At 42.5% G+C, this 24980-nt stretch overlaps 1 protein-coding gene across 1 annotated transcript; it reads right to left on the bottom strand.

Moving 5' to 3' along the window:
- Positions 1-1065: 1065 nt before the first annotated feature.
- LOC121595666 (dual oxidase) lies at positions 1066-24878 on the bottom strand. The gene is made up of 13 exons (XM_041919798.1): positions 24711-24878; positions 11759-11842; positions 6619-7173; positions 6141-6544; positions 5785-6062; positions 5546-5713; positions 4502-5471; positions 4227-4430; positions 3849-4158; positions 3655-3778; positions 2508-3591; positions 2304-2432; positions 1066-2227 (listed from the first exon to the last, which is right to left on the bottom strand). Exons 1-13 carry the CDS (start codon positions 24805-24807, stop codon positions 2099-2101), a joined length of 4536 nt encoding a protein of 1511 aa, XP_041775732.1. The 5' UTR covers positions 24808-24878; the 3' UTR covers positions 1066-2098.
- Positions 24879-24980: the final 102 nt, after the last annotated feature.

Consider the following 24980-nt stretch of genomic DNA (forward strand, 5'->3'; position numbering starts at 1 on the left):
ACAACAAGATGGGTTGGCGTCCTGTTGATTGCAATGTCTTGGACACAACGCTGAAACCAGGGTCATCGTTAATAGAACTGATGGCTACAACTAATAGGACTATGATAAAGCACCAGCATCGGATTGGCCGAGTAGAAAATAGGTTTCATGCGACTCAAGCTCTCTGCGTGCCTGCTTGCGATGAGTACGAACACTTGTTTCTCCCTTTTGCCTAGTTAGTAGCAAAGCAAATTCCTTGGCCTAAGGGCACAGTGCTTTACTTAGTGGTTGGTTTTGATGGTTGATTTCTTCATCGAGATGTAATTATGTTGCATCATCGGGCATAGGGCATAGTGCAACACTGTGCTTTAACTTCTGTGTGCAGAGCTAAGAAAAAAGACATCGCTGTTAATGTCAGATGACATTGTAAAACGGTAAAGTTGTAACCTGACTTATTATTCGATGACACCAAATTAGCCTTAATTTAATTTGAATAAATTTGTAACAAAAGAAACAGGTAATGTTTAAATTAACAGGTTGCTGTCTATCGTTTCATTTAAATCACCTAAGTGTTGTATGATGAGAAACATATCTCACAGCTCACTTTTATCTTCTCACAAAAGCTTCTCAACTCACTCCTACCGAAAGCTCTGTCACGCTTTCGTTTGTATGAAAAGCTTGTTTTATAAGCTTTTGGCAGTGATGCCAATCTGGTTTAAAAGGATTTGGATTATGGATTCAATATTTTCTAGTATGATAAATGTATTTTAAAATTGTTGTTTTAGAGCACTGAAGATATGCTATAACACAACAAAACGCAAAAAATTACAGTAAATTCAACTTTTTAGCGATCACTTTCCGAATGATTGAGGAGGACGCCATGATTATGCTTAAGGAAACAATTATCCTTTATACCAAATCAATATGTTGTTTATGTATGCCATATCTGAACAGATTCCTGAATCTGCTATGTAATTGTTTATTTTCTTTCAGGTACTAACATAGGCAGCTACCGCTATTATTGCTTTTCGAAAGATGACATATCTAGCTAAAATTCTCTCAAAATATAAAACCAACGCAAATAGATTGTTGTTGTAATGCTTATATTTATTTAATGTATACACGGTATAATAAATACAGCAACGAGTTTAATGCATATTTACATTGATTGCTAACTTATTCGCCACGGTGAGCAAAGACTTACTCGATACATATCAGCGTAAAAAAGGCTTGAGCAAGAGCAACAAACATACCGATGTGAAAAAAGACATAATACAAAAAAAACGAACTTTCATTTACAATGAACAAGACAAGCTGTACAAAAACACAAAAAGGTACATTTTCTGGCAGTTGATGTAGATAAACTTTGACCAGTGTAAGTAAGATTGCTTGCTTTAATCGCAAACTGCTCCTAACGGCGTCTTCTGCAAATCAACGAATGCTAGCTCAGTTTTCTTACGCTAGCATATGGGTGCGATTAGTTGTATATGTAATATCACGCATCATGAAATGGTAGGCAAACGTGTGAATATTGCTTCTATTGATCTGTTGGCGTTATATGTTTGTAAGAGACTTAGAAACTAACTGTTCTGCGATCTTCTACTGAACAAAGCAAAACGATAAACGTTTACTATCGTGAACTGGGTAGCGTTTCTGCTATCATTAACTTGGTAGGAATAGTGTTTAGTTTTGCTGTTTAAGGAATTCTTCCTTCTGGAAGGAGAATAAATAAGCCTTTTAGGCAGTGTTTGAAGGGGGAAAATACAACGTTACGCAAACGAAGATCTGGAAATTCTATACCTAACGTTAAAACGAACGAAACGGACACATTTGATAATGATGCTGAAATATCAAATGAGACTAACGCAAATACTGAAACTGCTGGTTTGATGCCGTTGCCGCTCCCTACCGAAAAGCTACACATACAATCAGAAACGCATACAAACATTGAAAACTAGGTTATAAAAAATAATCGACGAGACACGCTTTCGCTTTCGAAATTAGAACAAATCAACCAATCCTCCCATGACTGGTGCGTTGCGATTAAACGATAGCTTATTAGTATGGAATGAGAAAGGACGATAAAGGTGTGAACAGCCTTTTCTTGTTTGTTGTTCGATTAGCCAAAGTTTTCGAAATGATGAATGAAGTACGGCCATTTGCGGCTCTTGTTCACTTCATCACATGCCGACATGACACTCTTGGTGAGCGGTCGTGGTCCACAAGAGAAGACTCCAATTTTGGATACCTGTTAATAGTGCGAAAAAGAATAATTACCACTTTGTACGATATCGTTAGCTATATCGTTAGCTGGCAGAACTCACATAAGAATGCTTCTTTTGGACGAATTTCAGAAAACTGGACATATCGGGACGGCCAAAATGATTCACTGCTTTTAGCCCGGTAAACATAGACGTCTTGGAGAGACGTTGGAAGTGATTTTCGCAAATGTACTGCAATGAAGGAGGATACAAAATCTTGTACTTGCAAACACGTTCATTAGTAACACTTAAAAAATGGTGACTTACCAGCATGGTTGTTCGAAGATCAAATTTATGGAAGAATTGTGTGATGAAAATATGTATCTCTAGCACATTCGTAACATCCTTCTTCTCCACATCCCGCAGTACGTCGATAAACCACTCGAAATGCTTGTGCGACGGGCAGATCCAAAGGAAGTATACTTTCTTACACGCCACTCCAGAGTACCGGTTGGTGCTTGTACCAAACACCAGATCGTTCAGGATCGAAGCGTACGGTGTAACACCGATACCGCCACCGACCATAACAGCAACCTCAAACTTGTACCAATCCTGATTGCCCCCACCGAACGGTCCCTCGATGCGTATCTTCGGCTGATCGTCCGGGTTGTAATTGCATGGGTCGAAGTAGTTGCGCAACTTCCATGTCCACGGTCCCTGCGCTTTGATGTGACAGCTCAGGAAATTCTCGTGTGGTGCCGAGGTGAGTGTAAAGCTGTGCATCTCTTCGGGCTTTATTTCCGTGCACGACAGTCTTACCCACTGACCGGAAAGATACTTTAGATTCGGCGGACGGTAAAACTTGATCTTGATTACGTCTGAGGGCAATAGATCCGTTTCAATAACATCCAGCGCCATGTACTTGGTGCGTAGGGAGACGATCTTATCCAGTGTGTACACGATGCCGGGTCCAATAAAGAACAACCAGAACCTGGGGGCACCGGTCAAACGTGCAAGCCCGTGCACGAGACATAATGCGTACAGCACCACGTACAGGGAATGTGCGTTCCAGAAGAACTTGTACGCCTTCTTGCGAATGGTTGGATGAGCGAATGCAAAAATGATGCACATTGTGACGAACAGCATTACGCCGGTCACGCCGGTGATGGTTTGAAACAGCCAGTACGTTATATCGGGCCGATAGTCGGACGTGAAGTGAACTTCTTTCGTGAGACACTTTAGGTTTTCGATCGATTGGGTAGAAACGTGATAGAAGTTAACGATATGTCCCACAGTGTGCAGCAGCGAAAAGAACAACGCAGTGCAGGCAGCGATCTTGTGGAATTGAATGTGTGAATCAAGCGGAATGTACTGCTGGATTGGAAACTCTTTCAGCTTAGTGAGAAGATTTCTGTTGGGGAAGGAATATGGTTAAACAATGGAATTGTGAGGTTACTTCCAAAATCACTCATACCTGGACATGGTAAGCAACAGAAGAGAGTAACAGAATGACAATGAAGCGGCAGAACCACGAGTTATAGCAATACCGACACCCATGATGTGTCGTAGATCGGTGTGCTCCGCCATAAACGAGTAATCTGGAAACAGTTAAAAGGGTTATGATGAGTTCATACGAAAGAAAATTCGCACCCACAAAGTAATACTAACGAATAAAGCGCTCCACAAACAGCACGATGGTGATAACGTAGAATAGGAACAGATAGAAGATGTTCTGACGATTCTCCTCCAGGAAGGTCGTGTAACAGTCCCACTTTTCTTGCATCCAGTGACGGCGCGAGTCCGAAATTGGTTCAATATGGAAAGATGTCATGCGTGCCACATTGGTGGACGTATCGAGGAAATTTTGCTTAGCACCTTTGCAATCCAACCCAATCGCTACAAAGTCGCCCTTGTACTCCTTCATCATGAGTTTGAAGTCCTCGTAGGTAAGATGGTTCTTGTGCTCGAGACCAACATCCTGTAGGGTTGTAAGTGAAAACATGTTAGAGTAATGTGGACTACTAAAGCTCACTCACAATAACATACCTGGAACATGCCATCGATCAGTTCGTTTACTTGCTCGTCGGTAACGCTCGTTGTGCGGGCGATTTCCACCAACGATCGCATCATCTCGCTCAGTTCTCCCTTATCGATCACTCCATTTCGATCGTTGTCGCACATGTCGAAAATGATCCTTAGTTTGTCATCGGTTTTGCCACGCGAAAACAATACCACCGTTTCCAAGAATTCCTGAACGATAAATCCGAGAAAGACATGTTTATAATTGCTGTTTATAGTAGAAACTTTCAAATATTCCTTACCTGGAATGATATTCTTCCATCCTTGTCCTTGTCGACGATATTAAACATCTTCCGAACGAACATATCGTCCTGTTTCATACCGAGGGCCGCTGCAAACTCTGACTTGGACAAACTGGTTCGCATCACCGTCATAACCTCACCATCCAACGATGCGTCTGAGCGCCGGCGACGTTCACCAGGACGCAAACCGAATGTCAACGCGTAAGCCTCACGGAAAAAGTGCTCCAGCCGCTTTTGACGGCGCTCGCGTGTTTCTGCCTTGGCCAGCATCAAATCACGATTCGATTCCACGAATGTCATAGTCTTTTTGTGAAGTACAAGGAAATCTTCCAGTTTTTTGACGAACTTCCTGCGGGCCGAGTTGGACTCTAATTCCAGCACTAGATCGTGATCGTTGGGCACACGCAGCAGAATGTATGGCTTCTTGGCCGTGTAGTTCTCCTGCGATTGCTCCACCGTCACCACATCGACGTGTTTCAGGTTGAAGGTCCGCAGCTTCTCTCCCTTGCGATCCACCGTATAGATCGACGCTTCTGGTCCGAATTTTACTGTCACCAATCGTTTGTGATTCGCATGCAACCACTCCCGGGCAACCATTTTCTCCACCGACACTTTAGTGTTGGCAGTGTTTTTCATGGCTTCTTGTTTGATTTTCAATTTACGACGTCGGCTGTTCTGTAGCTTGATCACGCAGTATCCGGCTCCGGCGCAAAGGATTGGCACAAAACCGAGAAACACGCACGAATAAATATAGGCCAGCTCGGAACCGGAGAAGTAATCGTACCCCTCGAGATAGTTGCACGGTTCGAGCAATGTAGCGTTCAGCTGTTCCGGCTGCGGGCAGGGATCGCCTTGCTTCCAATGGAAAACGTCTCGTTGAATCTCATCCGCCTCGATGTCGGTACTGTTCACGATAATGTCCCACAGTGTAAACTTGCGTATTTCGGCTATTTCTTCCTTGGTGAATATGCTGTAAAGGCGATTTGATACAGGTGTCAGAATGGCGGTTGAAATTTTGTTAATCTACAATCACAAATGACTCACCCATTGTCATCGTTTTCAAACCAGAACCGATCGGCGTCACGAATTCTGGTAAACTGATCAATAATGACAGCTGAAAACAGTTCGCCCGGCCTTCCATCGGACTCCAGCATTCCACCAACGTAAACATCCACGTTGTCCAGCTGGTTGTCGTACGTTTTAATTAGCAGACTGTCGGATTAAGCATACCAGGGGCATTAAAATGAAACCTTATGCACCTAAACTTTGATCAACAAACTTACTCCAAAAGTTCAGGCTGCCGTTCAAACACTGCCGGATTGATGTCGCGCCAACTCTTCTTCTTGGGCAAACGGTAAGCCGCACGTGCCGTGTTATAATCGGGAAGTCCGTTGTCACGACCGCGCATAATATTCAAAGCACCCAGATCCCGCCTGGTGAACTCCATCGGTCCAAACAGCTTATCGCGCACGTCCGAACACAGCAGTGGATCCTCCTTTTCAGCTATCTGTGACGCCATGCCCATAATAAACTCTTCCACTGGCGTGTTATCGAGTACATCCTGTGAAGTGATTTTAACGAATCAATTTAGTCGAATTACACACACACTGCAAGTTTCTCACACGCAAAGCAAACCTACATTCGAATTCCACCATGTTGAACAAAGGCGCAAAGCTGGGAAGTCCATGTTGGTGCGACGGAAGTTGCATTGACCGTCGCGTCGAAACAGTCCTGGTGGAATTAGCGAGTGTCCAAATCGGAAGGCGGCCGCCTGGAACATGTGGCTCACTCCGGGATGAGTGTCCGCTTTATAGCCATCGTACGGTGGGATCTCCTTGTCCAGGAACGCTGGCAGATACTCGTATGCGACGATGTTCTGCAAGCTAGCGATCACTACACGTCGTGCTCGTTGGAAAATTTCTTCATCACTCCAATCTCGATGCTGGCGACGAACGCGCTTCGCTACCACATTGTGCCAACGCAGGAACAGAATGGCAAAGGAGAGCAGGGCTGGATTTTGGTTGGTTCTAGGATCACCCAGAACTGTAATAGTTTGAAAATGTTGCTTACAATTCACTGCACATTCAAAACAAACGCAATAAGCATGGGTTACTCACGATATAGTCGTTCCGGACTGAGCATTCGCATCACATGCGGTACAGGATTGTTGAACAGTGGCACACGCATCGTGTTCTTTACCGGCATCGTACCCTGCTTGTCCGTCAGAAGCGCACCGTCCTGGAACGAACGCATCGCATTCAGCCATGCCTCGGAGGTGCTGTAGATGAAGCTGCCATCGATCCAGGCCGTCATCTGATTGATCTGTTCGCGGGGTGCATTCGGACTCTGGCCCGTGTTGCGATCGTAAGCCGCACGGTGAAACGGAATATAGCGATCACCACGACACTCTCGATCGTACATTTCGTCACACTTCTCGATCTCGATCCGGTGCATCTCGATCGGACAGCCCGACTCGGACGCCATGACGATCTCGTTGGTCACCACCTGACCGAAGAAAGCTAGCAGGGCGGTACGGTTTTCCATCGATGGTAAACCATCGGTGCCACGCATGAACAGTCTGCTGAGCTTACGGGGCGAGGGGCGATTAGAACCGGCCATCACATACACCCCGTCGCTGTATGCCGATGGAGCTTTCCTCGTGAGGTGATTATCTGTGGAAGTATTGAAAGAAGGGAAAAAATAGTATTTAGAATCCATCAACAATTTCTATAAATTATATATTAATGTATTGTTATTGAATAAAAACCTTGAGTACATGGTTGGCTATCGAAAAAAGAACAACTGACAATTTTGGTTGCTAGGCACCTGTTCCGGTCATTCGAAAATATGAAGCGAAACACCTACTTACAAGTGCTTTTAAAATCATGCTAAAACACAATGCCGCTAGACCAATTTGCTAGACTGCCTTTCCCTGCAACGCGCAGCTTAATTGCTGCTACCTTGCGCTTTTTTTTTTGCATATTTTAAGGGATAGGTCTTTCTTAATGGATGATGATTTTCTTCACCGTTTTCTTACTACCCTCGGCCCTGCTTATTGGAGCGACCTGGAAGTGAGTTAGTGTACTGACATTTGCTAAGCGAGCCGTGAAGCCTCAGAAGGAAAAGGTAGCAAAAAGCTACCAAACGGAAGCAGTTCAATGTCAATGGCGAGCTCATAAATAATAATTATTCCTAAATTGTCCATTAACGGTTCCTTCGCATGATAATGGAAACCCGGTACCCGGTTCGGTTAGGCTACGCGGCGCGAGCTATTAGTGTAGGGGTGCAAATGCACTCGCGCTTATGGGTGTCGGGTGAATAGGACGCACTAACTTTATGGCTGTTATGACACGCGTTTCTGTCTGTTTGGACCATAATTTTTATTTTTCCTACAAACTGTTTTTTACGTGTCGGAGCTGCGATAGAACAGCGCAAAAGAGTGGACCACCGAGGTGGTGAAAAAAAGCACACAGGCTGCGTCATCGTTGCTAGAGATAAATTATGCACCAATAATTACACGTGTAAGTGTGTTGAAACATATGCAAAGCATGATGTAAAAATGTGCCATTGATTTTGAAGTAGCAGTATACAAACGGGTTTGTTTTACCGGTTTAGTATATCTGAGCACACATTGTGGATAAACCTTGTCAATTGTTGATTGCACTATGTTCATATATTTTATGCTGGTTGTTTCTTATTGCATACATCTTGTGTATCTGATAACTTATCGATCATTCCGATTGATCTCGATAGTAAATTATAACACTTCATAGAACTTAATTTAATTGCACATGCACATCACATGCACATCCATCATTCAAGCAAGAAAAAGCTACGCGTTACTAGTTTACTTTGCCTCTGAAACGAGACATAAATTGTCATTTAATTTGTACACTCTTGTTACTGTTACATATTAAATACCGCTGGCCTTATCAGGCATGCAGGTATCTAGATCAATGCCAAAGATTACCGCCCGTACGTGCCAGCCAGCGTGATAAAAGTAATTAAAGTTTGAGCGAGTGAGTTGTCACCTGTTGGGTCGAAAATGTTAGCGAACATACATAATGCATATTTATTGCCAGCCATAGTTCAACAGGATGAAATTGTACGACTTGCAATAAGGCAACACTTGTGCGAGAAACACTGTGCGGCTAGAATTTTGTACATTCATTATAGTAAAAAATAGCGAAATGTAGCAGATACATGTCGATGCAAAGATTAAGTATTAAATGAAAGTATTTTACTTTAATTAAAAGGAAGATAAGTAAAACATACAGTCATTTACTATGAACACATAAATTGGCCTTGATACAAATCATTAACACCACCCAATATGGTTCGAATAACAACAATAGAAATATAAATGTCATTTTTTTTCTTCAACACGTAATGCATTGCTTCCTTTTCTGGAATATTATGTTCTGTAAATGGCAACAGTAATGTTGATGCTTGTTAGTGGGAAGGAATCGATACCACTACACTATTACGGCAAATTAATCGATGAATGTAAGTGAGCATTATCATACCACACAAACCCTCCTTTCGAAAGGAGCAGAGAAAACTACTGCCTGCACAAGACAACAGCCAAGAAAATAAAGCATCTACACCATCGTTCGATAGCCCTTGCACATTCAGCATCAGCTCGAAATTTGATTTCGGGGTCAGACGCGAGTAGACCATCAATTATTGCTTTCAGACTTTTATAAATGACTTCGAGCGGGCAAATTGTTTCATAATGCAATAAGCTCGGGGAAGGATTTGTACGCCGATCCTGACGAGTGGTAACAGCCAACCGACATCTCAATGGAGTTGTTTTGTTTTTGAGCTTAATCCTGTTGCATTTGCTGCAGAAAGGCAAATGTAAGTACAAATGAAGGCTGTTGTGGTGGTTCAACAAAACTGATTGCTAGGTATAAACTATGTCGGTGAAAAACTGTTTTTTTTTGTGTTTTTACAGATGTTTGAATGATATTATTGTATTAAAAACAATGCTTTAAAGCAGGGGTCTCTAAACTTTTTAGTTCGCGAGCCGTATTGTTTCATAATCAACGTTGTTGAGGGACATTTTGACGCTACCTTCAGAATAAGTGGAAGTTCAAATATCGTATTAATAAGAAAATACTAACAAACTATATAAAATTTCTGCAGCTTTCATTTATTGAATCTTTATTTTCGTCTTTCAGAAAAAAAAAAATTAATTAGTCAGAAAAAAAAGCTATTTAATTTAACCTTTACCCAGTCATCGCGGGCCACATTAAATGCTCTTGAGGGCCACATGCGGCCCGCGGGCCGAAGATTGGAGACTCCTGCTTTAAAGAAAAATAACATAAAATGAGCATAAACATAAAAGTGATAAAAAGCTTCCCAATCCATACACCTTCTGAATCCTTTGCCTGAACATATCCCCACAACAGGTGCATCTACAGTGCAATGATTCATTCATCCACGCTTGAACTGCATATCACCAATATGGTGCAACATGCACGCGCTGTGTGAGGCATTATTCATATAATTTAGTAGCTGTTTAGTGGTGGCTGCTGCTCACAAAACAAAACGAGTTTCGTAGGACGTTGTTAATACCGGTGTACCTCCTGCAGCGTCAGAAGCTACAGAAGCACGGTCCAGCTCTTTTGCTACTAAAGGCGGTAGGGAAGGGTGCACCATATCAAGGTAATCCATCCATCCATCCAACCACCCATTCATGGATCCTGCAGTGCGAATGCTCAGCTTAAAAGCTAACCGGGTCTGCAGCTCGTAAGGTTGGATGCAAGAATGCACCTTGGGTGAGATGCACTGTGGGGGGAAGGTTTGGAGGCAGCTACAAAGTTAACAGGCACTGCACTTAAGGTATGCTTAATCCAATTAAGTCACTCTGTATTTTAACTTCACGTGCTGTGTGCCTGAGCCGTTTCGATACACACACACGCACGCATACACGGCCCGGTATAAGAGACGTTTGAACTGTTTGAACACTGCACGTCAAAGAGGCTGGTTGTGAGGCACCGAATGATGTATGGTTTGGAGTCACTCCCTGAAATGGACTTGACGTGTGATGCTGGTGGGCATGATGCGGCAAACAGGTACATTTTGCTACATTTTGCACTACACAGCGGGGCGTCTGGCACACACCAGGCAGGTCGGTCGCGTGACTTGGCTGGTGGGTTGTCGCTCACGTGCCACAGATGCTGAATGAGTATTGTATGAGCCGTGGAGCGAACGCGTTAATCGATTACTTGAATATGACGGAGGCGCAAGTGCTCTCTAGTGTCAACGAGTTTGAATTAATTTTTAAACATTATGATACAATTGTTAAAAAATACTATTTAAATTTCATGAACAACATGATTTATATCAAATTCAATCGAAATTTAACAGATTAGTAAAAAAATTAATCATATAAAAGTATGCAGCAGCAACAATAAACTCTTCTCTCCGAGATTCGAAATAAATATAATTTTGAAAAATAATACCACTACTACTAAGCAGATTAAACATTCCATGTTTATCTCTTGTTACAAAAACATTCATCCAAATTTAATGAATTGCTCTGCCGCGAATCTGCTACACAGTCACGTTCACTAATTAGCCATGCGATGGGAAAATTGAGAACAATTTAAGTACCCGCATATTCCCGCATGGACGGAATGTAATCAATTGTAGTGATCAGTGTTCCCTCGTCCAGCATTGATGGCCGATAATCATAAATAATTAAAATTTACATCTACATTTGCGACTCGACCGATACGAAACGCCGGTAGAGCCTGTGGAGTAGCAGGGATCGAGTAAGTGAGGCTTAAAATGCAATAAAGTAAACCACATTCGGATTTGCGGACCAAGCCCCGTTTCGCAACAACGCGGGAGTTCTCAGCAGCTCAATGCAGACGCACCCCGCTGTGCTGGGGTGTTCGAAAATTGAGCGATCGCACCGAAATCGGCACAACTCGCTGTGACACATCGCAATATTTCTGCATTTACTGCTCACAGGAATCGGTAAAATAGGCACATAAAAGCCCTCCAGTTAAGCAAACGGGGAATCGTTAAAGCACCGAACAAAACAGACTGTCAACGGAGACGTTTATACTCAAATGGGTGAGGGTGAATTTGGGCAGTGTGTGTGTGAGTTTTTTTAAGCTCGTTTTGGACAGTTTTGTGAAAAACCCTCCCTGCTGAGATTGCGCTACGTGCGGGTTGTCAGTTGATCGTGTGTGATAAATCAAAAAATTATGACCAAAAGGGTGGTGTGCGCGCACAACTTACCGACAGCTCCCCAGTCCGGATGGGCCAGGTTGTTGTACCATCCATCGTAGCGCTGCTTTTCGACGTGGCTCATCAAGCTCGATTCTGAAATGAGACGAAACAAAGTGAAATTGAGATGGTTTTATGCAGTGTGGGTCCGGGTTTTTTTTTAGATCTTTCGGTCAAGATTATGCGGCACGGATTCGGCTAATAGCTGCTGGTTAAGGGATAGGTTACCCTTAGTCGGATAGCCAGAGATCTGATCGTGAGAACGGGTCAAGGTAAGTGAAAGGAACAGATTATCCACATTTGGGAGTGGAGTAGCACATAAGACAACACTCACGATGACTCAATATGGGAAAGATGCCCAGATTTTTTAGCCACCGTCGCCGATCGCTCCAAACGTATGCAGCGAATTGTTCACAACTCGACACATTCCAATCGATCGCGAGCCAGTGGACGCAAACGAGGGATGTAATTTTTGGTAGTAGTCCCGCAAAAGGAACAATTTACTGTTTCATGTCACTGATACCGAGTTGATTAATGTTTCGTCTTACTGGATCGTAAATCTTCGATGCTAACGTTTTTTAAATTTTTCGCAACAGTAAGCGAATAATCCCGGCTTTTAACCGTACAACGCCCGCAAAGGTTGAACGAGCTGACCACTCGCATAGATGGTTGGTTTTCACAGCTCGAGGTCACCTTAGTGGTCAGATTTTAATAACATCATGTTCATGTGCCCCGTGCCAGCATTCTCGCATCGCAATGTGTGAGCCCTCGGGACTCGTTTCGGGCCGGTGGGCTTAATTCGCAGCGTCCGTTTTCGTTCCGTTTTTGCACCACGGCTGGCTGGCACGTTCACTTCTCTAGACTGTGGTTTCGTTTGATGGTTTGGCGTTTTTTTGGGTTTACCTAGTCCGATGGAGTACTCCTGATTTCGCGACATTGTCCCAATGGCTTTAGGCTTGCAAAATCCTAAAGCAATAAACAATGCTAAGGAAGAACAAAATGAACAATGGACGGTCCATTCCAGATGAAGGGTTAACATTTTTGAAGATATTTTGGCCATACTATCGCCATCACGCTCTAGCGTAGAAGCTGACCCGCTGTGGCGGATCAATTTGGATTGGTTTGATTATGACTTTTGTTTGAATACCACCTTAGTTGCTGCTACTGGTGTGCAGATCTGTCAAAACCACGCAGCGTGCAGCTAATATTGCATCCGGGATTAAGCTCAACGCCACTGATCTAATAAACTCGTGAGAAATTGTAGCTTCCTGTCGAAGAACCATAGCGGACGCCTAAATTGGTCAGGAGAACGCAGTAAATCTTTTGAATTTGGTAATTTTATTGTTTCCTTCATTGGTGGCATGGCGATCTGGCGATGTTAATTAAATATCTTATTTTTACACCATACACTCCGTACTGGGGCGGTCCAGTGGTACGGCTGCGGCAAGGTTGCGTGGTAATGAATTAAGTCTAGAAAGCCTGTGTAGGTCGGCATGTCCGCGTAGGACGTTAACTATAGAAAAAAAACTATAAAAGAAGAAGAGATTTCGTCCTATGTGCTAGGATCAACTAAGCCTTTATGATTCAAAATCTTAAGACTTGGTTCAACATTCACAAAATATAACAAATTAGTAAATCCAATGTCTTTCGGAAGAGCAACGATTCATATAAAGTCCTTTGGAACTATTTCTTCCCATGTGTCAATCTCTATAGTTCCAATCCAAGTCATAATGCTAATTTAAGATGATGCTGAAGCACTACTATTGACTAATCGACTACGTGACTATAAATGAAGTGAAATAGCCGGAAGGTATAACTGCGTAGATTGGCTTGTGGCAAGAAGAAGGAGAAGATGATTTAAATACTTTTTCCATAAACATAACTATTTAAGCATAACTATACCCCCAGCGAAATTGGCAACGATAATCCGCGTTGGGGTGAAACAATTAAGAATCAATTACGGCCAAATCCAATCGCCCGACCGAACTCCACCCATTCCCTTTTGTCCTGTTGGCATTGTGCGAGGAGCGAGGTTAGAAGGCTTTTATTCAAAATCACACCTTAAAATTGGCATCACCTCAAGCAATTCCTCCCAAATCGTTAGCGATACCTGTGACCAGCGCCTCGAGCTGTTATAGATGGTCAGCCCCTTCGAATGGCTGTGTGGGGATGCAAATAAAAAATAGCTCATATGACCAACATAGCGGATTTTGTCAGAACGTTCGTGCCAAACAAGGCTCATTCATTTAAAGACATTCGATTTTAGAGTGTAGCACCAAATTGGATCTCGCTCACGTTCCCACTCCTGTGGCCCGGCAGGACAGGCAGGGTCTTGTCTATTTGAATTGGCACCGGGTATTTGGTGAACTTCCATTCAATTCACGTGAGAATGCACACCCGATCGTGTGATCGGGTGATTTATACGTTAAACAGTTGTTTGATCAACGACCGCACGGCACAGGTTCTGCCGTGCCTTTCGTCCAGCGCGGTCCGCGTGGCAAACAAACAAATTCTGCGCGTGGCAAACCAACAGGCAAAGGCCTCGGTGCACGCATGCAAAACTGGGCTTCTCGTAGGAAACCTGTCAAGTGGTCGGGCGCGTAGAATCGGGGACAAGTTGTAGCACCAGATTCCTCTGGTAAAACCATTTTTACCATGTTTAAACGTTCAACACTGGAACGCGTGAGCTGTTCTTGCATGCGTAGCAACACGATCCTGGTAGCAATGTAAGACCATAAGACAACTGAGGTTGTCCGATGCTCCACTTTTGCGGTCGCAGCATCCACGCAGCGTAGACCCCTCAAGGGTCAAACGAAACCATGGGATCAGGTTCTGGCACTAGATTTGCCTTTCACTTAATACGCGATAATTGCACGAATTCAGACCCGTCGTCACGAGCCTCGGTGTATGTCAACCGTAGTGTCGATACACCGATCTGGAGTGCTTGAAATGACTAGATTATTGGGTTGGTTCTTTTGTATGTTTTTATGAGGGACAGCAAATACACTTTGCATTCTCAACAGTATTCAGAACAAACCTTCCAACAAGTCGTTACATCCTTCAGCACGTCTTGTATATCATATATGGTGAGATGGTGCTTGAAATCACAACGCACCTCTCTGTGAACGACGGTGATTTTCTTGTGGGCGATAACTTGATGCTTAACACGAGCTTTACTTCACGTAGGAGTATCTTTAGACCCATTTCGTACCGTGTTACTCCCACTGGTAATTTACTGTGATCTGTTGGAACGTTTTGGGGTTTAACAATTTTGACCGGTATTCAGAACATGTTAAACCAGTTTATTTTATATCTGCTCACTGTATGGTAGCTACCAGCAACGGTAGGAATAATTCGCGATAACGCAAATTGTTTCTCTGCTCGTCGGAGAAAAAAAAACATGAAAAGCGATCCTAATTGATGGAACGATAGCGGCTAGAAGGAAAGCAGAGGTTGTAAGTAATATTCAGCCGCACAAAGAACGGCCGATCAGATGCTCCAGATTGGGACGGACGAATTGGGTGCTCGAATTGGGTGTTACACGATCATAAAAGGCGTAATGAAGATAGCCAAACTTGGAAGGAGACATTTTTGACAGCAAAATAAATGGCATAGCATGAAAGTTTGTGGAGCAGAATTCTTGAAGAAATTAATCAATCTAGACCTCCGGAGAGTATGCTTAGCTATTTAGTTTGTAAGGCCCTAGAAGAGGCGGTCTTATATATCTGCAAAAAAGCGCGGAAAGATCAACGATAGTAACAGCGACCACCCATAAACATTGAGTTTCTTATTTTGTAATATTCTTGTTTTCTGCGTGTGTTCTTGAATTAACTATCGTTAGGCGCTTAGCAATCGGTACGCGTCCCTTTTTTCTTAGACTGACGCCATTAAGTAGGAAAATCAATCATGGATTAAGGCGGAAGAAAACTTGTATAATAAATCTCCCGTCCAAATCCCACGATTTCAAGTAGCATTCAAATCCCAATGAATGGAGGAAATAATAACCCTGACGTACTTCTCCCTCTTTCTTTCCCCTTTTTTATAGTTTCATGCGGACAGAAGTATTTGCCGTATCATAAAATTTGAATTGCCGTCAATCACGCATCTATTGCGATCGTGTTCGCTGCGGTTCCGTACAATATACCTTGCCCGTTCTTTCGAATCGGTGGTTTGGTCGCGTGCTGCCTGGCATGACAACTGGTAAGGTGTGCGATGATTAAGCCCTACACAACACAAGTCTTGAAGTGAAAAGGCTTTGCTGTCCCATTGGTATGCGATACATGCTAAGATCAAGTGGAAAAGCACCATCAATGTCCATTGTTGGTATTCCTTGGACGCTTCAGAATGCATGTTAATGGAAATCACTTTTCACACATACAAAAGGGTGTTAAAGATCAACACGTGCTTCAGCCGTTTCGTTCTGAAGAGTTTCCCCCTACTTTCTTGAACTAGGTCCGGTTCTTTGTATTTGGATGTGAGCAGCGCTATGACGTAAATGGACACCACGCAAGACAAGTTTGCTAGATGGTGCCTTGGATGGACAAAAGTCTTCGAAGGTGTTTGGAGCTTGCCAGGCCCAAACTTGGGCGGTGTTTTGCAAAGTGTTGACGAAAGGTTGATTAACTGAAGATGAAGTAAATTTAATCGTACTCTCGTATTGCTTTAAATCGCGAAGCTCGTAAACGAACAAATTAAAAAAAAGCCTGCGTTCCAGATAGGTATAGCGTCCTGGCAATTCGAAACCTTACTGCATGTATTTACAAAGCTTTCATTTAGTGAATATCAACAACGTGACTGAATGTAACATCTTCTACAGATTTTATTGTTAACACCGAGGAGATGCTCCCAAATCTAGTACAATGAGTAGCATCGTATAACAGAAATGTGTTTCATAATTGAAGGCTCGTTATTCCATCAACCAAACAGCGTCGTATAATGTTGACCCTGTTGGTCGCGCAATATAAATAAATTTTCTTCTCAAGCCCCCCTCCCGAAGCGTCCCAAGATCAACGATTATGTCTCAATTATTAGGATAGCCAATGGTAAAAAATCGTACGTCGCTGCCCATTTATTATTGTGTGACCATTAAATCGGTCTCGTTAAAAGGGAGCGTAGTGTATGTTTTATTTTATGCCAACATTTTGTCGCAGCGCTAGCCCCTTGCACCTCGGACGGAACATTGCGAAGAAGGGAAGGGTTTATGGCGATGTTAAACTCGGTTTGTAAAGTGCCACCGAAGGGTACAGGTCAGCGAGCTATTGAAGCTTGATCTGTATCTACTTAAAGGTAAGGCATCACATTCACGAAACAGCTGCAACTCACAATTGCAGTGCAACCGTTCGAATGGTTTGATTCACGCATGACGACGCATTGAACGGCGGTTTAGCTCAGCAGTGTACTAACACAGGTGCGATCGAAAGATCTTATGAGCCGCCCAGTGAAGCCACTGAGCTTTACGTTTTCTATCAATTAGCGTAGCAGCAGATGTGGAACGAGACACAGAACGCAAACCCAACTAAATCTTCCATACCCAGCAATGGAAGTGAATGCCAGAAAGTCCGAAAGAGATGGGGAGAACCGAGAGTAACAGATGATATATTGACAAAACGTACCGCCATTAGGTGCACCCGATCCGGTTCTGCTTACCTTCGATCGCGTTCGTTAAAATACTTCTAATCGAGATGCTTGTCATAACTGTGGACGAATTCCAACGATGCCTTCTGAGTGCACCGGCATCGGGTAAGCACTGTGGTGGCGGTGCATTGCAAAGTTAATTAAAACCCATTCGAAGGTCAAAACTGTGCAGCAAGTGGCACAGTTGGATGCTGCGAAAACCGAAACGATTATTAACGGTTTCGTCGTCGCAAGCGTCCTGCAGATATAAGCGACAGTCGAGATGACTCTTACTTTAACGAATATAATTCATCCGTTGCTGAAGGACAATTCATTATTTATCTGATTGCTACAACCGCTCATTATGAATTATCATTAAAACAGTAGTGGCAGGTAATATGCGCTACTACAGATTCACTAACTAAAAATGATTTTTAAACCAAGAATTGTACTGAATTGTCAAAAACATTCATTAATAAGCTATAAATAAAGTATTGACATTATTTTGAAATTGCATAGCAATTCATAGTTCACTGGCAATGACACAGCACTACGGCTTTGTCGTGGCAGCTGATGTCGAAACTAAGCGTTAGATTGATGTGTCGAATTGATTAGCTGCGGAGTGGTACGAACTGGCAATCGAATGTATTACCTCATCATTGCAAATACGAATTCCGGCTACATGCTTTTAGCGTTATCGTTTAGTTGATATCGTCTAAAGATGGTCTATTCGTTAGACGCATTTGCTCTTGCAATGTTGCGCAGGGTCGATTCCCAACCGGACCGTTCCTTTGTTGAATGGAGATGGTTATCCAGTTACTCAGTAATATTACGGTTAGTCTTTAAGAGGCCAAATTTCTTTGCATAGATCGAATATCGCATAAAACATGACATATCACATTCTATAAACTTTGTAATGATCGCATTTAAAGTAAAATACTCCAATTTGGGATTAAAAAGGCAAAAAGTATTATCCAAATATACAGTGCATTAATGAAGAGCGAAATGATCTTATCGGGAAATATACCATGCCACGATAAAATTTAAAAAAAAAAACGAAACATTCACTATTCGCATGCGATTCGGTGCAGATATTTGACTAATTACACCTTAACCCTTGTTTGCTCAACCAAATTGGGCAAAAACAATCCGCGGAATGTCATACCTTCGTTTCGCATATTCTTCAATATTCCGCGATACCATGCGCAAATATTAACGATTCTCAGCGTTACCTCATCGGCACAATTAAACCGTGCAACACACGGAACATGCTGCACATTCTCGTGCCAGCACGCCATCATCCGGTGCAGTGTGTTATGCAATTCCTTAACCGGCAAGTGCACGTTTATCGTGTACATCTTGGCGCATCACCTAGTATGTGCGAACTGCACGTCTCTGTCTGTGTGTTTCACTAATGCTTTCGTTTCTGTAAACGTCATGCCGGTTGTGCGCGCGTTTTTTTGTTGTTGTGTGGTTTCAATTATTTTTATTCAACAACCGGGGCGCAATCTTTACACGTGCTACACGCTACGACACAAAAGGAATGAACGTTATAAGTACCCGGCAAGTGTGGGGAGACGTTGGTACATATTCGTGTGGATCCGGTTCGGAGCTCGCAGCCGGATGTGGCTAACCACCACAGATGGACGGATCCTGTCTGACAGGTCACGGTTTCCAAACGTGCGTTCCTGGTGCCTTGTGTTGGAGGATCCACTGGAGCTGGATGGATTGTATAGTACATCTCGCGTTGGAAGCGTTCTCAAGGTCGCACTATCTCATTTGCAGAGAACGATCGCAAGTCGATGGCCCAGGTTCTTTGCTCTATTAATGAGCAAATCGATTCGGTTGGATGAGCGAAATTGTTAAATTGGAATTGTAAACGTTTGTTTGTTATGCGGACAATATACTGCACGTTTCATGGTTTCGTTTTACTTTAACGGCTTGTTTTTTGTCGATGTCGATGGTTCAAATCTTTCAATCACTGGCGTATACGGAGGACGAAAATTCCAAAATTAAACTTATGAAGCTTCGGAATGAGTGGGCACATTTTTTTGCCGACCATATTTAATTGGAAAGGGCTTAAGCTGCCGCTGAAAAGCCAGATAGCATAACGACGAGAGCTCGATCTGTGGATCGTATAATTAGGCATTCAATTTTTGGGGCGGAGCAGTGAGCCTGCCAGGAAATTTAATAAGCGTCATAAAAAGCTGAACTACAAAACTGTTCGTAAAAAATACTGTGCTATACAAGGGCACAATGATCGGTATGACGGTATGGTGATGGTTCAGGGCAGTTAAGAAAGTATGAATAATTAAAATGAAGTACATTGATTACATAAGATAATAATCATAATAACGATGAAGATGTAAGAACATTGATTTCAATCACATTAAATGTTTGTGATTACAGTTTATATAAAATCATTCACAATTAAAATGACCCAAGGTACCCAAGTAAACATTATTTGTCCTAAGTATGTTATAAAATTAGTTAAACTGGCTTAGTAAAATGACTTAAAATACTTTTAATCCTGTCCAAAGGTACTATATTTCGGTTATACTAATTACAACCGTACAGATTATTCATGGAAAATATAATAGAATGTTTACAGTTCTTTTAACAAACGAAATACTATACAGGAAAGCGTAAAGTCATTGACCAGGCATTCAATTTGATAGATCCTAGTGTGACTTTAAAAAATATGTCTGTTGAGAACTACCTCACGTTAAGTCGATAAATGATTGAACAGCAACAAAAAACATGCAATTGAAATATAAGTTGCTGACAAATAGGATTTTTTTGGCCTAAGGCAATTCCTATTTTTTGTTGTATTGTCATTTCATCGTGCATTCCAAACATAGCAATAGAAATTGAAGAAGCTAAATTGATGATGGCTATTCATCAAGACGTGCCGTAACGTTTGCACATCGTGACCTGTTGCTGGGGGGCAGTTTTATTTATTTTTTTGCCCGGCATGATTCGAATTGCAACTAATTTGAATAAACAATTGCTGCACACTGCAAACGATCGTACGAAGCATATCATTGCAAACCGTTGGAGCAACCTTCGCATCTAGAGATTTTCTCTGCACCATTAAACGGCAAAGGGCATCAATGAATAGGAAACCCAACAAAGGTAAGATGCTTAAAACTACCACCAACTAATTTAAAACCATTGAAAAACTGTGTGATACTGATCACACAATGTAGTTTGTTTGGGGGTTTAAGATTAGATTCTTTAAATAAAAAAAACAAGGATTAGTCATAGTGTTTTGAGTTTGACCCTGAACAGCCGATTGTTGGTGAAGGCGTTTGAGCGAAGAAAAATGACCAATTGGTTAGCCATTCGACGGGCAGTGGGAGCATCGTCATTAAAAGATAGAGCAATAGTGTGGTAAAATGTCTATCCCGACATCTGTGTGCGTGGTGCGCTCATCAATGTTAAGTGGAACGAGCTCATTTATCTCATTCGTGAGATCATGCTTCAAGACCGGCATCGATGGATGGCATCGTTTGTTAAAAGCTTCAAGTAACGATTACAACAAATGTAATTCTTCACCCAGCACGAATGTTTTGTTTATCTGGACCCATCTATACCGCAAAGCAAAACATGTGTCGTGTTTTGAGCAGCATAACCTATGCTTATAACCATAACCTTGCTTTTAATGTAACATATTAGCCCTGCGTCACGTTAATACGTAGTAAGTTTCGGCACAAAAAATAGCATACGTATAAAACGTAACAAACACAAAAAACACATAAATATAGGCGTTTGGCTGTAATGTACGTATTAATAGTTGTATTAATCACATTGTCGTGCATACGCCAGCCGTCGTAGCGTGTGCCCTTGCTGTGATCAGCCAGTGGTCAGAAATCAATGATCGGCCGATAGCTGAACCTGTGGCTACTTTTTCAACGTCCACTACCATGGCCTTGAGCACGACAGATCCGGATGAGCATTGGCCACTGCCACTGTTGTGACTGGGGTCAGCGAGTGAAGAATTTATGTCTGCACCAAGCACCCACCAAAATGTCCGATCAAGGCTATTGGGGCACTGCACAGCGTGGGAAATGGTGGTAGGCAAATGAAGCAGAATGAGCTGCAGTTTGAAACAATTCTGGTGTGTACAAGAGTTGTACGAAAAATGAAAAAAAGTGAGACATAGTTAAAATCCGTCAATGGGATTATGGGAACCAGGAAATTGCAAAGATTCCTTTCAGTTTAATTTCACAACCGAAGAGGTAGATTGCGATCAAAAGATTGTTCGATAGCCGGTTGGAATCGGTTGGTTTCGTTTCCGGCTTGCAGGATATTTAGAGGACCGTTAGCACGGGATAAAACGGTCGAAGGTTATGGCACCCCCTTTTCACAGTACCGTTTACAATTAGCTACAAATGCGATACGAAGATCGCTGTCAGATCTGTACTAGCTCATGCGTATGTCGGTGAATGTCAGTAAGATTGATCGCGCCTCACAGCGGATCGATTACAGATTGGTTGGCAGCGCACGAATCAAGATATCTTCCCAATTATATCATCACATTTAGTATCAGCGGCAACGGCTGCTTTACTACCCAGTCAGCATAAAATTGCTGAAGCTCAACGAGGGGGTCTCATCCGATCATTCAATCCATCCGGTGGAAGCTCCGATCACGAACATTGTGCTGCGATGGGAAGGGTGTTATTATTGTCACGGCCAGACGAAGTGATGTCCTTCTTTCGATCGACGGAAATCCGTGCATCTGCTTCGCTTTGTGGCACAGTTACGAGGATGACCTTTTTTTGGGTGAGTAACTAATACACCAAACATGTTTCTTGTTCGTTTAAACAATATTAAAGACACCGTTATCGATTTTATTCCTCCAGGCTGTAACAAAATGTAAAATCTCTTCTCGAGATTTGTATTCTAAAATTAAACTGATTCTACTGAGTAGTAAGACAGTTTTCTTATTCAACATATTTGCTCATACGTAAACGGTACTCTATGCTGTTTAAGATTCGGTACGTTCAAATTCCTGCTTGCAGAGCAAACAATGTCAACCTTGAAAAGGCAGCAGGTACTCCAGTGCAAGCCAGTTTCATAAATCATAGCTTAAACACGCCTGCACTGCTTGATGGTGAGTAATTGGCGGTTAATGATAATTATTACAGAAGACTCTCTAGTCGATCCCCTGCAGCGCGATGCAACCACGGTGGCTTCGTGCGCTGCGAAACGATGGAGGTGTCAACAAACGTGAGCACCAGCAACAACAGCGACATCGTAACGATGGGACCCCATTAGACGACGCATAATGATTGTCGTTCTCGCCATCGGTCGTTTAGAATTCAAATTATATCTATAAGTAGAACGCAAAACGCACCGCGAATGATGGTACACATACACTGTACGCAATAGCTGACGACGTTTATTGCGATTGCGAACCCTAATTAGCTCCCTTTTGCGCTGACCGAGAGAGATAGAGAAGCGCTTGTGCGGTCTGCCTTACAAGGTGTTAAATGCACTGCCATCGGTCAAAGCAGCCCTTGTGTGCATGCATAACCAAACGAACGGCCCAACGAATTGACACGCGGTTGATGATTTACTGCGTGGTGACATGCATCGAAGCAGACCTTTCCGCAGATCGATGCGCATGCTTGCGATTGCTGCAGCGATCAACTTTTCCACTTTTGCAGCATCGGATGTAGTTTTGAAAACTCTTTCGCATTAAATTCCGTAATTTAAAAATTGGGCGCTTTTAACAATCATTGAAGGACAACTTACATGATCACCATAATTCACTTAATGAAATCAGCAACAAAAAGACGATTAATTCGAACAATAAAATGTATGGTAAAAGTAGTAACCATTGCAACCGGAGACTGTACCATGTTTAAGATCATTTCGATAAGCAATGTAATGTTAAAATGTGACACAGAAAAAAATCGAACGAATGATTGCCAGATGACAAGCGAACAATGTTGAACTATTGCATAATTTCAGTTGCTGCTGCTAGTTGTATCGTCAAGTCGAATGGATCAATGCAATTCGAATGTACCCGTGCCCGGGATCCACAATACGAACCACGATTGTTTCCCCTACTCACCCCCAAAGAGGCTACCACACGAGATGGGCTGAGTGTTCCATAAAATGAAGAAGCACGCAATGCGAGTATCTGAGAAGTACATAAATTGCCGTCGCTGGGTTAATCCATCTTGATAAAGCAAAAAAAAAACAAGCTTTCCGATCACATCCGGGACGAACCAGGAGAACGGAATGCATTGAAACTGAATTGCAAATAAAGGTACTTTACATACTATGTGAGTGTTGCGGTACAATGGGAAAGATTGTTCAGCAAATGTTCGTCTCTTGATCGTATATTTGTCATACGTACATGCGGCAGGGGGGCTTATGACTTTTCACGATCGATGTGAACTTTGAACCCTTCGTAGGAATGCGAATAAATTTAAAAAAAAGTTCAAAGATGTCGGCGATTACTGTCAGCGTGGATGATTTACATCAAATAATTGGCAACTGAACTGGTTTGCAAAAATGCCAACCAACACAATTCAGCAATTGGTAAATGTTCAAAATAATAAACTGATTAGAGACCAAAGTAAAATGAAAGAAATGTGTTTCTGGTATTTAAAATTGATTTTCCAAACAAACTACTCGATCACGTTTTCAACCATCGACACAACCAGGTTGAATTATGACATATATTATCGAAGAAAATTATATACTATAGTAAATGTCAGCTGGTAATGTCACAAAAGTACTATCGGGATTAAAAATGTAATACTCGTTGCAATCTACTAAGGTGTAAAATATCTGATTTTAAATTATTTTAACAATATTTCAGACGACACACCAAAAACTACAAAAACCTTGCTGTAAATATTGTCCATAGAGGGAAGGGAATTTGGTGTTTTGTACAATTTTGATGGGTGAGAAATTTAAGCCTTATTGCCTGTTCTTAAAGGTTTTTGTTTTATAAATCATAAACATTTATGTTATTGTACTTTTAAAATTCATCAACAAACTCGTCAAAAAGCGAATAAAAACAGACAATCAGTTTGTTAGAGCTGGTCCCCGTGTATGTGAGGTCAGTGCAGACATAATCGCAACAATGGCATCGCAATTGAAGCATATACTCCCGTTGACGTACAAACAGTCGCCACTTTAGCTTCCATTTCGCTTCGATTAATGTCACTTTGGACTAATTGCATCATTTGCCGTAATCGAACCGACAGCCCGGCTGAACGATAATCCTTGCGATGGCGGGATGGAGCGGGTTAATGTGCATTACGGCGAACCAGAAAAGTGGCCAAAATCGAACTCGAACTAAATGAAACGTGCAAGGTGGAACACTTACCGGCGGCACAAACGGTGGCTGGTATCGTAAAGTGCAAGGCCAACAGGCAGGCCGACCATAGCAGCCCGACTGCCGCAGGTCGGTCGAGGGTCCTCATGGTGATAACTCCTGCTTCAGTTCGGCTGGACTGCGGGGACTGCTTTCATTGAACGAACATTTGCTCTTGCTCACTGTTGCTCACAGGGCAGCATCGATTTCGACTGGCGTTTATTTGTATTCCACTATCCGTATCGCGTCACTTCAGTTGGCTTCTGTTTTATTCCTTTGTTT

This window comes from Anopheles merus, chromosome 3R, assembly GCF_017562075.2.
Source record: "Anopheles merus strain MAF chromosome 3R, AmerM5.1, whole genome shotgun sequence".
NCBI classification, from domain to species: domain Eukaryota; kingdom Metazoa; phylum Arthropoda; class Insecta; order Diptera; family Culicidae; genus Anopheles; species Anopheles merus.